The sequence below is a fragment of the Hipposideros armiger genome, unplaced genomic scaffold (assembly GCF_001890085.2).
Source record: "Hipposideros armiger isolate ML-2016 unplaced genomic scaffold, ASM189008v1 scaffold_275, whole genome shotgun sequence".
NCBI classification, from domain to species: Eukaryota; Metazoa; Chordata; class Mammalia; order Chiroptera; family Hipposideridae; genus Hipposideros; species Hipposideros armiger.
In genome coordinates, this window is record NW_017731625.1 from 584,990 (window position 1) to 597,431 (window position 12,442).

The 12,442-nt window shown below is 53.0% G+C and overlaps 1 protein-coding gene across 3 annotated transcripts; it reads right to left on the minus strand.

Annotated features, from left to right (window-relative positions):
- Positions 1-1,504: 1,504 nt before the first annotated feature.
- Positions 1,505-7,755, minus strand: POLR2E (RNA polymerase II, I and III subunit E). 3 transcript variants are annotated; one of them, XM_019657262.1, is made up of 8 exons: positions 7,536-7,755; positions 5,244-5,418; positions 3,467-3,582; positions 2,854-2,973; positions 2,676-2,734; positions 2,494-2,572; positions 2,216-2,292; positions 1,505-1,935 (listed from the first exon to the last, which is right to left on the minus strand). In XM_019657262.1, the coding sequence occupies exons 1-7, from the start codon at positions 7,590-7,592 to the stop codon at positions 2,227-2,229; spliced, it is 672 nt and encodes a 223-aa protein (XP_019512807.1). In that variant the 5' UTR covers positions 7,593-7,755; the 3' UTR covers positions 1,505-1,935; positions 2,216-2,226. The 3 variants fall into 3 exon arrangements, with proteins under 3 accessions (XP_019512807.1, XP_019512808.1, XP_019512809.1); XM_019657263.1 differs by having other exon boundaries at positions 2,854-2,934; positions 7,536-7,747; XM_019657264.1 differs by lacking the exon at positions 2,854-2,973 and having other exon boundaries at positions 7,536-7,752.
- Between the last annotated feature and the right edge of the window lie 4,687 nt (positions 7,756-12,442).

Here is a 12,442-nt window from a genome sequence, read left to right on the forward strand (position 1 = left end):
GTGTGAGCTTCTGGTGTGTGGAGGGCTTTCAATTATCTACAAGGAAGGCCTTTTTCTAGAACTGTCATAAACTTACATTTTTTCTGTAGATTCTCTGCCCCCCCAACCTCCATTTTCAGAAATCTTTTATGAGGTCTCTGTAGCATGTCAATCTATATACATACAGAGTAAGGGACAGAGTTCAGAAACTGCTGCATGGGGGTCATGGCCCTCATCGTCATCATTCATTAAACAAACATTAAGTATCAACTGCATGTCAGGCATTATTTGACGCATGATTTCCCCACAAAATGCCAGTGGAGAAAAACCAACCTTGTGCCCTTCTGGGCAAAACAGAATAAAATAAATGTGTACCATACATAGGCTGCCAGAGGGTAAAGTGGGGAACAGGGATGGGGAGTTTAAGTTGAGTGGCCACAGAAGCCCCAGGTAGCATTTGAGTCAAGTCCTGATGGTTAGGGAGTCGGCCCTATGGACACCAGAGAAGGGCACTGGCAGAGGGCACAGCCCAGGCACATGTCCTGCCTGCTGGGCACCCGCAGCTCCCCTCCCCACTGCATGGCCTTCACATACCGCATCCAAGTAAAATCCACTCACCTATGTGTTTCATCTCAAGACTAGCCCCCTTTTCATTTGCACAGGAAATTAACAGGACCATGGGCCAAGCCATTTTTACCATGTTACAGTAAGAGATCCATCATCACATCCACACTCCAGACAGACCAGTACAAAGGAACCTCAAGCACCGCCAACACACAATCAGAAAAGGTTGGAGATTTCCAAAAATAAATGCAGCACAAACGGTTGTAATTCTGTGCAGCTGGCAGTCTTTTCCACCTCCAAGGGCCACGTTTGTAAAGAACATGGGGTGAGGAGGCGTGGACACACTCACCCACCAGGAAAACACAGATGGATCCACAATACAAGGCAACCTGTGCGGCGCCTAAGTGGTGGCAAGGTGGAGGGAGAAAAGAGCATGCTTGCTGGGGATGGGTTGCTTTTTGGGGTGATGGAATGTTCCAGAACTGATGATGGTGATGGGTGCACAGCTGGGAATGTACTAAAAACCACCAAAATTGTGCACTGTAAATGGGTGAATTACCTCAATAAAGCTATTAAAAAAATATACACGACTGCTTTCAACCTCGGGTGGAAAGGCCCTCGGGAACAGACACTAAAAGGGCTCATCAGATCCCAAACTTCTCCATAAGAAAAGCACTGCGGAGCACAGCCGGAAGCCAGCGCTGGCTATTTTACTCCTGCCCTTTGTGCAAGGGGAGGGAGGGGACAGAAGCACACTTGCATTGTGGATACTGGACAGCCAGATGTGGCTGTGGCTGACCCCAGTGGGAGCAGAGCTGGGAGCATAAGGGGACATGGAGACCCTGCCTCAGCCCAAGTACGGCACCCACCGCAAACCTGTTCTCCCATCATGGTTTTTCATACAGGAGAACTTGTTTACTCAAAATGTCCTTAATTTAAAAACACAGCATTCAACAGCAACTGAAAATCCAGAAATGTTTTAATCTTGCTGCTAGCTGCCCTGAATGCTCACAGACAGGGATACAGCCACTGTGGGGAGGACATGGCAATGGGAAGCTGAAAGGAAGGGGAAGCTGACCAAAGACTTGGACCCATGCCCCTCTTGTGGGGAGCCAGCTTGGGGTGCCCAGGGAGGGCAGGCGAGGACCCAGGACTGTCTTGGTCACTGGCTGCCACAGCAGTCTCCTCTCGGTGTCCTATCCCCTTCTGAGTCACTCGGGATCCCAGATGGGCTCCATGTCCAGGTGAGGCCACGAGGGCCCTCAGCCCAAGAAAGGCAAATGGGTGGCAGCCTGCCTCAGGGTTGGGTCGAGCAGATGCCCTCAGGGCAGGCTGCCAGCATACCACTGCCAGGGTAGGGTGGTCACAGTCCATCTGTCCAAGTCCCAGGAGCTGGGCAAGAATGGAGAGAGTCATCGGGTGGTATGGCTGTCACTTGGGCTGGGCACACACAGGCTGGATGTGCCTCCAGAACCCACAGGAGGTGGGCAGTGACCAGTGGTGGCCTGAGGGTTGTGGGGGAACTAGGGAGGTGAGGGTTGGGGCACAGAGGAAGGCGGTTCAGGAAGGAGGGGCAGGTTAACCAGTGAGGCTTGCTTGGGAACAGGGTCAGGTCCTTCCTGCATCCCCACCCATGCCCAGGCCCCTCTTCCCCTAGAGGCAGCCGTCTCACCTGTGGGGTGGCTACTGCACCAGCCGGTAGGTGATGTACCTGCCCGCAGTCTCGCTGGGCCGGATGATCTTCACCACCTGTGTTGGCGAGAGTGGGGCTGGGTGGGGCCTCCCCTGGGACCCAGGTCATGGGGGTAGAGGGGTGGCAGGACAGCTGGCTAGCTCCCAGAGACCTGGGATTAACTGCTCCCTGCCCGGCAGCCCTGGCTCTAAAGGCGGCTGGAAAGGGCGTCCTAAGAGACCTACCCCAGCAGAAAAGAGCCAGGAGGGGCCTCTCACCTGTCCCCGCTTTATCCCAAAGTAGCGCGCCACTGGGTCTCCAGCCTGGATCCTGGGCAGCTGATTCTCTCGGAGTTTACTGGGAATCTTGGTCAGGGAAAAGGCCATGCTGGGCTCACTGGAGGGGGGATTGGGATACAGAAACGGGGAGGGGACGGGATGAGGGAGACTAGAAAAGATACTACCGGGCCAGCAGCTCTGTCACCTCCTCTTTGGTCATGACGACGTGCTCTGGGACCAGCTGCCAAGAGAACCCAGGTGTCCAGGGGGCTGCAACAGACCCCGCTGTGCCCCACACCCCCATGTGCCTTGGGGGCACCTCTCCAACAGTCCCCTTCCCCACTTCCCCCAGGGCTCCACCTCATGCTCTGTGATGTTGATGAGTAGCTCCTGCTGCAGAAACTGCTCCAGGATGTATTTCGGGGCCATGTCGACCAGGGACTGGAAGAGACCACTCCTTAGGCTCAGCCACGCCCCCAGCTGGGTAACAGGAGCCGGGTGTTGCTGAATGGGTTCCCTCTAGTACTTTAACAAGCTGCCACTAGGCGTTCAGAAGCGGGGAACGCCCACCTGGTGTGGGGTTTCTCCCCTGGAGGAGCCCAAAGTGCAGGCCCACCCTCCTTACACCTCTAGGCCTCAGCCTGTGTTAGAAAGTGACGGTTTCCATCAGTGAAATGCACCCAAGGGTTGTCCCCAAGCTGGTGTGGCGGCCGCTCTCCAGTAGAGTCCCTTGACAAGACTCTACAGCCCCCACAGGCAGAGGGACGAGTGCTTGTCATTCTTCCACCCCAATCACCAGGCTCTCTCAGGCATGTCCAACCAGACAGGGATGCTGGGTCTGCTCAGATCCCCAGCTCCTGCCTCAGGATGAGGGGCCCATGCTCCCTGGGTAAAAACCCATGGGGCCATGAGACAAAGGGAAATGTGCACTGGCCACCACCTGCACGGCAGGGTGGGCTCATGCTAGGCATACCTGTTTGGCGGAGGGCGTCATGCCCTGTTGTACCACGATGAGGGCGCGAGTGATGTTCTCCTCCTGCATGCGCTGGCAGTACACCTTGATGGTCTTGATCCCCACTTTGGGCTCCTCTGCCGACAGAGTGCTCTGGTCTGCTGCAGGCCCTTCTCCACCCGGCTTCATTCCCCCCTACTCCCCTCTGGGGCCTCAGGTTCCCAGTGTGCAAAACAGGCCATCTCCAGGTCACCTGGCAGGTGAAAGAACCCTCAGGGGTCCCTGTCTGAAGGTGGGGTCTGGGAGTCTGGGTTTGGTAAGGTGCTTCAAGGGATGGGAGGTGTGGGAACCTCCAGGTTAAGCAGCTTGTTTAATCTGGGTGTCCACGAGGTGGTGGCTGGGTATTCAGAGGTGAGATGAGGTCAGTTGACCTAACACAGAGACAGACTGCTCATCCCCAGGGTTGGGGGTCCTCATGCTCTCAGTAGCACCAAGGGCCCAGGGCTTTGTCACTTCAGAACTGCTGGACCCTATGAGCCTAGCAGGTAAGCGACTGGGCTCTGGCCACCAGGGATTTGGGCTGGACTTCCTGCAGTGTGCCTCACTCCACGGATGGGCATTGTCTTGGGCCCAGTTGTGTCCCCCAAAATCCCCATGTTGGAGTCCTAACCCCCAGAACCTCAGAATGTGACTGTGTTTGGAGATAAGGCCTTCAAAGAGGTGATTAAAGTAACATGAGATCATGTGTGGGTCCTGATCCATCCGACTGGTGTCCTTCTAAGGAGAGATTAGGGCACAGACACACACAGAAGGATGACCCTGTGATGACACAGGGAAGAGAGGACCATCTACACGCCAAGGACAGGGCCTCAGAGAGAACAAACCCAGTGGACACCTTGATCTTGCACTTCTAGCCTCCAGTGATGGGGACAATAAACGCCTGTTGTTTAAGCCTCCCCGTCTATAGTGTTGTTACGGGAGCTGGAGCAAACCAACACAGGCAGGAAAATCAACCCTGTTCTGCAGCACGTCCCAAAGGAGCAGTGATGTCCCAGCATCATCAAAGACCCAGAAGTGCCAAATAACCTCCTAGTCCTGGTCCTGGTAGGTCTGGAGATGGCTTCAAGGGAGGCCAATGAGTAGGCACCAAGGTCTTCAATAACCACATCCCATGCACAGGACACTTTTCTTAAAAAGTGCCACCAGGTTCTGCTCTGCAAACGCTCTCTGCCCACTTCCTTGATTCTAGGTGCGGGGTTGCCCCAAGGTGCTGAACACAGCCGGCCTCTAACTTCTGTAGGCTTTAGAGCTAGTCAACCTCTAAGTAGTGGGGTAGGTGCTAAGACAGAGGAACACGGGGTCCCTGACATACCCCTCAGTGGGCTCTTTACTCAATTCAGGGTTCAGCAGGGGGGCCCTGAGCAGCAGTGTGGGAAGGAGTTGGTGGGAGTGGAAGTTAGGCTCATGGGGATGGGGGGAGGGAGGGGCAGAGAGGACACAGCAGGTCTGAGGTCAGGAGTGGCTGGGGGCCTGGCTGGAAGGCCTATGATCATCCTGGTCAAAGAAAACGGCTGAGGAATAGAGAATGGGAATGGGGAAGGGGAACTGAGGAGGAAACTGGAAAAGGCACTTAGAGGTATCAGAGGTCAGTGGTATCACCCACAGCATGAAGGAGCTCTCTCCTCAGGCTGGGCAGAAGGAAACGGGCTACTGTAGACTCTGGGTCACACAGCAGGGGGCGGCTACGAGCTGGGCCCTGAGCAGGTCCTCAGATGGGCCCTCAGGGACAGGCCCTCACCTGGGAAGAAGACAAACATCTGGTCAGTGGGGTCATCATTGTGGGCCACCAGCACTGTGAGGTCTGTGCGCCGTGGCCGCCCTTCACTCGGCTTGTCCCCGAACTGGGCCTTGAACTCCTCCAGCGTCTGGTCCAGCTCATCCTGGGTCACCAGGTAGCCACGGTCATGGCACAGCTGTGGACAGAAAGAGCCAGGTGATGCCAGGGCAGAGGGGGGATCACAGCAAGAGCCTGGAACTGATGGTGCCACTGTGAGGGCAATGCAGGGAGTTTGGGGCCTAGTGTGGCAGGTGTGTGTAGAGGCCAGAGAAGAGGGATGGGGCAGGTGGGGACAAAGACCAGGACGCATCTGAGGCCACCTCTGCACTGCTCTGGTTAACAAGCTGCTGCCCATGTTGTCATTTTATCCTGAACCTCAGGAAGCCACCATGATTGGGAAGCAATAACAGCAGGGCTAGGACTTAAGGTGGGGCACTTTGAGGCCAGAGACAGCCCTGGAGTCCGGCGCAGATGGGAGACAGCCAGGTGGGAAGAGCAGACTCTAGGTGGGAGTCTGGGGTCCAGTAGTTATGGGTCTCCCCTCAGGGACTCTTTAAATGAGTTGACTAGAAAACCCTTATGGAGAAAGGGGAAGTCAGAGAGCAGCCCTACCCTCACCCCCTTTGCACCATGAAGTCCCCACAGCCCGATTCCCTCTCAGGAACCCCAACATCCACCATCAGCCTGAAGCACATGTGTTTTGGTCCCTGTCTTTGGGGTAGCTTTACAAAACGGTGGAGAGGTTGTGTGCAGCTGCAAAGGCTTAGTCTCAGCAGGATTCCTGTGCCACTGGGTGGTCTTGGTCAAGGACCCACACCTCTCTAGGCCTCTGGGGGTCACCCTGGTCCCTTCCGTGTATGTGGCATATAGTGACTGCTCAGCCAGCTGGCTGCTGTCTCTCTACCTAGAGTAACTCCAAGTTGGTGGCTGAGGCGTTGAAGTAGCCACCAGACAGGTCTGAGAAATATGTCTGCACTGGATGGCAGGTCAGACCAGCTGACCCGGGTTCCTTCCAACCCCACAAGCCTGGAATTGTGTGTCAGGTACTTGGGATAATGCTGAAGCCTTCCAGGAAGTAAACAAGTGGAAGACCACTCGGTCTGCCGTCTGCCGTCTTTCTCTCTCTCCAGCTCAAGTAAGGCTGTGGGCGAGAAAGGGGTTCTATGGGAAGTAACCTTACAGGGTGATCTGATCATAAACCCCTAACTGGGCAGGTCATGATAGGCAGTCACACCCCAGGCATACAACTTTTCTTAGTAAAAGTTTTATCTTTGCCTTAAGCAGCCCTTGTCCATTGTGCATCTAAGTAAACACATCTTTGAAATACGCATGACTACCCTCATGAGAGCACGTAATCTCATTATTTAAAAAAAAAAGATTTTACTGGGGAATTGGGGGAGGAGAACAGCGTTTGGGAATTGGGGAAGGGGGAACAGACAAGTTGCTGTCCTTTTTGTTCTTCAGTCTAGTTGTGGAGGGCGTGGCTTCACTAGCCCATGTTGGCATTACCATTGCGCTCTTCCGGGTGAGGCAGTCGCTCGCCGGCCACTGGATGGCCGCTCACAGCGGCTCACGAAAGCGCATGCCAGCTGCCTGCCCGCCCCACTGCAGCCTACGCCCTTGCCAGCAACTCAGGGCAGCCCAGCTTCAGGTGGAGCTGTTTTTCACCATCTTGGCTGCAGAGGGCCCAGCGTTGTTGGCCCTTCTGTGGGATCCGAACCGGGGTCCTGGTGCTCATAGATGGCGTCCCAACCCAACTCTTAACCAACGGGCCACTTGGACGGCCCTTTCATTATTCTGTAATTCAGTTCCGCCTGGCTTTCTCCCACCTCCCTGTTATCTTCCTTACTTTCCTTCCTTAATTCCATACGCACAAAAGAAACTGCAAAACGGTAAATCTTCGAAGCATCTGGGATCAAAGGGTTTGCTTCCTGGCATGTCGTCAAATAAACTTTTATAAATATTCTCTATAGTCGTTTGAACCTTTCTTACATCTACAAGACTCTGACGTGGAGAGGGCGAACATCCTAGGCAGAAAGACCCCAGACTCCAGCACCACTCCGTCCCCCTCCCTACCTCGGACTTACGACTGGGCCGTTTGTCTGTGGGGTCCCTTAGTTCTGCAGAGGCCCGCCCTCGATGCAGCCCCGGAACCCGCCTTGGTCCTACTCCTTCACTTTGCACTCACCGTCCGCCGCCCCTGCCCACACCCTCCCGGCCGCTGCGAGGCAGGCAGGCCCTCACCGCGCTCACCTGCATGATGGTTTTGCGAATTTTCCAAAGCCGGTAGGTCTCCTCTTCGTCGTCCATGCCTATCGCCACTCACGCTCACTGCGTCTGCGTCCAGCAGGACCCGCGCCTACTGAGCCTGCACCGAGCCCCGGTCAGGCCCCCTCAGCTCAGGGCTGTCTCCAGCGAACGCCTAACGCAGCGACCTCCGGGAGCGGCAGCGCCAAGGGCAGCCTGAACCTCTCTCGAGAGAGACGGTTGGCTGCGCGAGAGGCGTGCGAATGGCACCGCCCACCCGCTCCTCGGAAGCTCTCACTTGGTTTTGGGCGCACGTTCTTTCGGGAGTTGTAGTTGTCCGCCTAAGGACAGCCGTTTAGAATCCCTATAGGCAGAAGCGAGAAAACTGAGGGCGGGGAAACTGAGGCTCAGATGGGGTCTGGGGTCCACTCTCCTCCCAGGAACGGATGGGCGGCCTAGTAGACGCTCCATAAATATTTGTGCGTCCAACTGTTGGCGGTCCTCTCAGTTGGCTCTTGACCACATCCAACGTAATGGTGCCAGCTTCATTTTTCTGTCTGTACAATAGAAATTATAAAGTGTCCCCATTTTAGAGGATTAGATGAGAATTTAAAGGGACGGCCGTGCTTGGGAGGAGGTTGGCATAGTTCCTGGTGCTTATGTTGTGCTCCCACCTCCGTCCTCCCTGCTTCGTCCCCTGAGCCCCAGCCCGCCTCTGCCTGGATACCCCTCCACCCAGTTCACACAGGAAGCTCACGCAGCAGCCCAGCCCCCCGACACTTTGGAGGCCATGAGTAACTTATTCACTGATTCATTCAATCAATCAGATACTTACCAGCAACCACAGGACAGGGAACAAGCAAAGCACCCCTTACTGTTAGGTTTACGGCTCCTTAACAAAACTTGCATAAAAGATTTTTCGTTCCAAAGACCTTATGACCAGACCTGGGACTGTCTCTCAAAGGGAGAGATCAGCATCTAAGTCTTGGTGGGTAAGGAATTTATAGCTGAAGCTGGATACAGAAGCAAAAAAAAGCAGTTAGTGTGTAAAAAGGAAAAAATGGTTAGTTTATCTTATTTTAACAAACTATAAAACACAGTTAGGTTATTATTTTTAATGAGCTAATATATAACTTGCTTATCTTCTTGACGGGCTATAAAACATGACTTGTTTATTTTTTTCCTAACAAGCTACCCAACTTATCTTTTCCCTAATAAGTAAGCTATAAAGCATACCTAGCTTATCTTTTCCTATTCTCTTGACAAGATACTTTGCTAACTTTTGCTGAAGCAGAAGTTTCTTTCATTCCTCTGGGCGGGGGCCCTAGCCTAGGGTCTGGGCCTGGGTCCCTACACTTACATTCGAGGGAGAGAGTATAGACACAGTGAACATAATAGACAATGATGTTAGAAGGTGACAATGCTGTGGAAGGAAAGCTAGGGCCGGCTACCAGAGATGAGATGTTTGCAGTGTCAAATGGCAGGTCAGGAAAGGCCCAAAGTGGCAGAGAGAGGGAGGTGTGGGGCTGTGTGGGGGAAGGTGTATCAGGCAGAAGGTACAGCCTGTGCAAATGCCCTGAGGTTGCACCATGCCTATTGTTGGCAGCATGAAGCCTGTGTGGAAAAGGGTAGAAGAGGTCAGAGGGTGAGGCAGGTCAGATCTGGGACACCTTGTTGGAATGGGTTGAAAAGTTTGTGTTTTATTTTTAGACATTTTCAGGGAGACCAGGGAAGGGACTGGGGAGGACATCCTACCTGGAGATGTGGGGATGTGTGGGGGCCCAGCTGTCAGGGTCTCCCAGTGTCAGGAAATGTTTACAGGCTTTGGAGACGGGCAGCCCTGACTCCTCCAGGCCCAGGTAGGACTGTAAGAAAATAACTTGTTTATGTGAGTTGCTCTTAGTGCACATGTGTGCTGGCACCATGACAGTATTGTTATTGTGTTATAAAAACTCCAGTTCTGCTTAACTGGGCATGGGTTCTGTGTTGTGCTGCTCTGCTGCTGGGTTCTGAGTTCTACCTTTGCTGCTCTTGCTGTTTAACTGAGTTCTGCTGTTCTGCCTTTGCTGAATAAAAGTGTTTCTGCATTCAGGTCAAAGACTCTGTAAGGCTATTTTCCATTTGGGTACCTTACTGCCGAAACCATCCTTAGCCAAACAACTTGGACCCGACAGGGTGGCTCACACAGGATGGGGAACGGCAGTGGGCTGGTTCTGGGTGTTCTGAAGGTGGAGCGGAGCCCACAGGATTTGCAGGGTGGGATGTAGAGATAAGAGGAGGGAGAACAGAGTTGCCCTGGCTTGGGTGGGAAGACCCAGGGGGCAGATGGGAAGGGGTCTTGGACGTGGTAAGCTTGGGGGGCTCTGGTAGAACCCAAAGGGGAGACATTGATAGGAGTCTGGAATTCAGGGTGAGTGCCGAATGAAGACTGATGTGTGGGCGCCTTGGACACCTGGTGGAGATTGGAGCTGGGAGCCTGGATGAGGTCACTGAGCAAATCCAGACCAGAAGCCGGGAGGAGGGCAGGGAGCAGCAGAAGGCGCAGAGGTGCACACAGACACTGGAAAAGCAGCCTGGGTCCCAATCCTGGCTGTGTGATCTGAGGTACGTTACTTAACATCTTTGCGCCTCTGTGCCTCCCTCCCCCTGCCAAGAACAGCACCCATTTCCTAGGGGTGACCTAGCTAATGATTGCACTGGCGTTACATAAGTGCTCTTACATGGAATAAAGGGCAGTAGGAGGTTGCCAGGTGTCCTGGAACCAGGTGAAGAAGGTGTCTGGAGGAGGAGGAGGGAGTAGCCGTCAAAGCCACCAAGCAGCGAGTCTGAGCAGGCCTGAGGATTGGGCAGGGGTTTAGCCAAGCAGACCTTGTTCGTGACCATAAGGAGGGCATATCCAGGGAAAGGGTGAAGGCCTGACTGAGGCGGGTTTGCAGGAGGAAAGGAATTGGAGATGTAGACTAGAGGCAAAGGGGAGTAGAGGGGATAAAGCTGGAGAGGGAAAAGGGTGGTGGGTTTTGATGTGAGAAAGGGCTCATGGGAGCAGGTGGGCCTTGGGACCCCAGAAAGGCTGGCAGAGCCCAACCACAATGCTGATGACTCACAGTCCTGCCAGTGACCATGTGGCCTCAATACCAGGACATGGAGTGGCAACCTGCTCCTTCACATCCCTCCACCCCATGAGAGCCCGAGGCCCAGAGATCAGGCCCGTACCGGCACACTTATGGGTGGGAATGTAAAATGCGGCAGCTGCTGTGGAAAACAGTCTGCTGGCTCCTCAGTTAAACAGAGTTACCGTTCCTAGGTGTATATGGAAATGATAACATATGTCCACACAAAAACTTGTACAGCATTACAAAGCCAAAGGTGGACATCGCCCAAGTGTCCATCAATGGATGAATGGATAAATGGCCCATCCACACTTGGAGTGTCACTTGGCCGTGGAAAGGAGGGAGGCACTGACACTTGCCACAATGTGAACAGAGCTTGAACACACGATGCTCAGTGAGAGAAGCCAGACACACAATGCCACACAGTTTGTGATTCTATTTATGTGCAATGTCCAGAAAAGGCACATCCACAGACAGGAAGTGGGTTAGTGGTTGTCAGGGCCTGGGGAAGGGTCGGGGCATGACTGCTGATGGGGACAGGGCTTCTTTTGGGGTCATGGAGTGTTCTGGAATTAGTGTTGATGTTGCAGAATCATCTCCCCAAATCCAGCTTGTGTGCCAGGTAAAACCAAAACATTGAGATACTGGTGCTAGGAGATAGAGAAGGGCTTATTGCATTTGGCCAAAATGAGAAAACAGAGAGCAAGATCTCTCAAATCTGTCTCCCCAAAAAAGCAAAAGTAGGGAGTTTTCATGTGGCTAGGGAGTAAGAAGGGGGAGTTCCAGAGAACTGAGAGAGTCTGTGTTGCTTTAGTCACAGATGACACTTTTTTGCATCAGACTACTGGGTGCCAGCAGCTAGTAGCTAACTTGAAGACCTTCCCTCCTCCTGAAAAACAAACTCAGAAATTCTCTTCATCTTGCTTGACAAAAAGACAGCACATCAGCAACCCAGAATAACACTGTGAGAACAAGGGGGGCTGGGTTGAAGAACCATGATTCTGCAAATATTATCTTTAAAGCAAAAAGCAGAAACTAGACATTTGTGATGATTGCCATTGTTTAAGCTATTGTCATTTTGTGCTTAACTAGGTACATTTTTCTATTATCTCAAGCAAAGTATATTTTCAAACATTTTCCCTGGTATTTGCTTTTCTTTGACCATAAACTATGTGATAATCAAAGCAACTGAAACATTTAGTTAAGCCTATAACTATATCCTAATTAAGAATGAAATTATCGGGCTGGCCGAGTGGTGCATTGGTTAGGAGTTGGCTTGAGATGCCAGCTCTGAGCAGCAGGGCCCCGGTTTGGATTCCACATGAGGACCAGTGACACTGCGCCGTCTACAGCTAAGATGGTGAACAACAGCTCAACCTGGAGCTGGGCTGCTTTGAGTTGCAGGCGACAGTGTAGGCTGCAGTGGGGCTGGCCTGCAGCAGGCATGAGCTTTTGTGAGCTGCCGTGAGCTGCCTTGAGTGGATGTCCAAAGGCTGGCAAGCGACTGTCTCACTCGGGAAGAGTGCAACGATAATATCAACATGGGCCAGTGAAATGACGTCCTCCACAACTAGACTGAAGAACAAAAGGACAGCAACTTGTCTATTCCCCTTCCCCGATTCCCCAACACTGTTCCCCTATCCCAATTCTCCAATAAAATCTTTTTTTTTTTTTTTTAAGATTTTCATTGGGGAGTTGGGGGAAGAGGAACAGTCAAGTTGCTGTCCTTTTGTTCTTCAGTCTAGTTGTGGAGGATGTTGCTTCACTGGCCCAAGTTGGCACCATCATTGCGCTTTTCCCGGG

Excerpts from the sequence above, each read along its gene's own strand:
- POLR2E (XM_019657262.1), bottom strand. The coding sequence starts at position 7,592 with ATGGACGACGAAGAGGAGACCTACCGGCTTTGGAAAATTCGCAAAACC. Across the intron at positions 5,419-7,535 it reads TTCGCAAAACCATCATGCAG|CTGTGCCATGACCGTGGCTA; the intron begins GTGAGCGCGGTG and ends TTCTGTCCACAG. Across the intron at positions 2,974-3,466 it reads TGACGCCCTCCGCCAAACAG|CTGGGGGCGTGGCTGAGCCT; the intron begins GTATGCCTAGCA and ends CCTGTTACCCAG.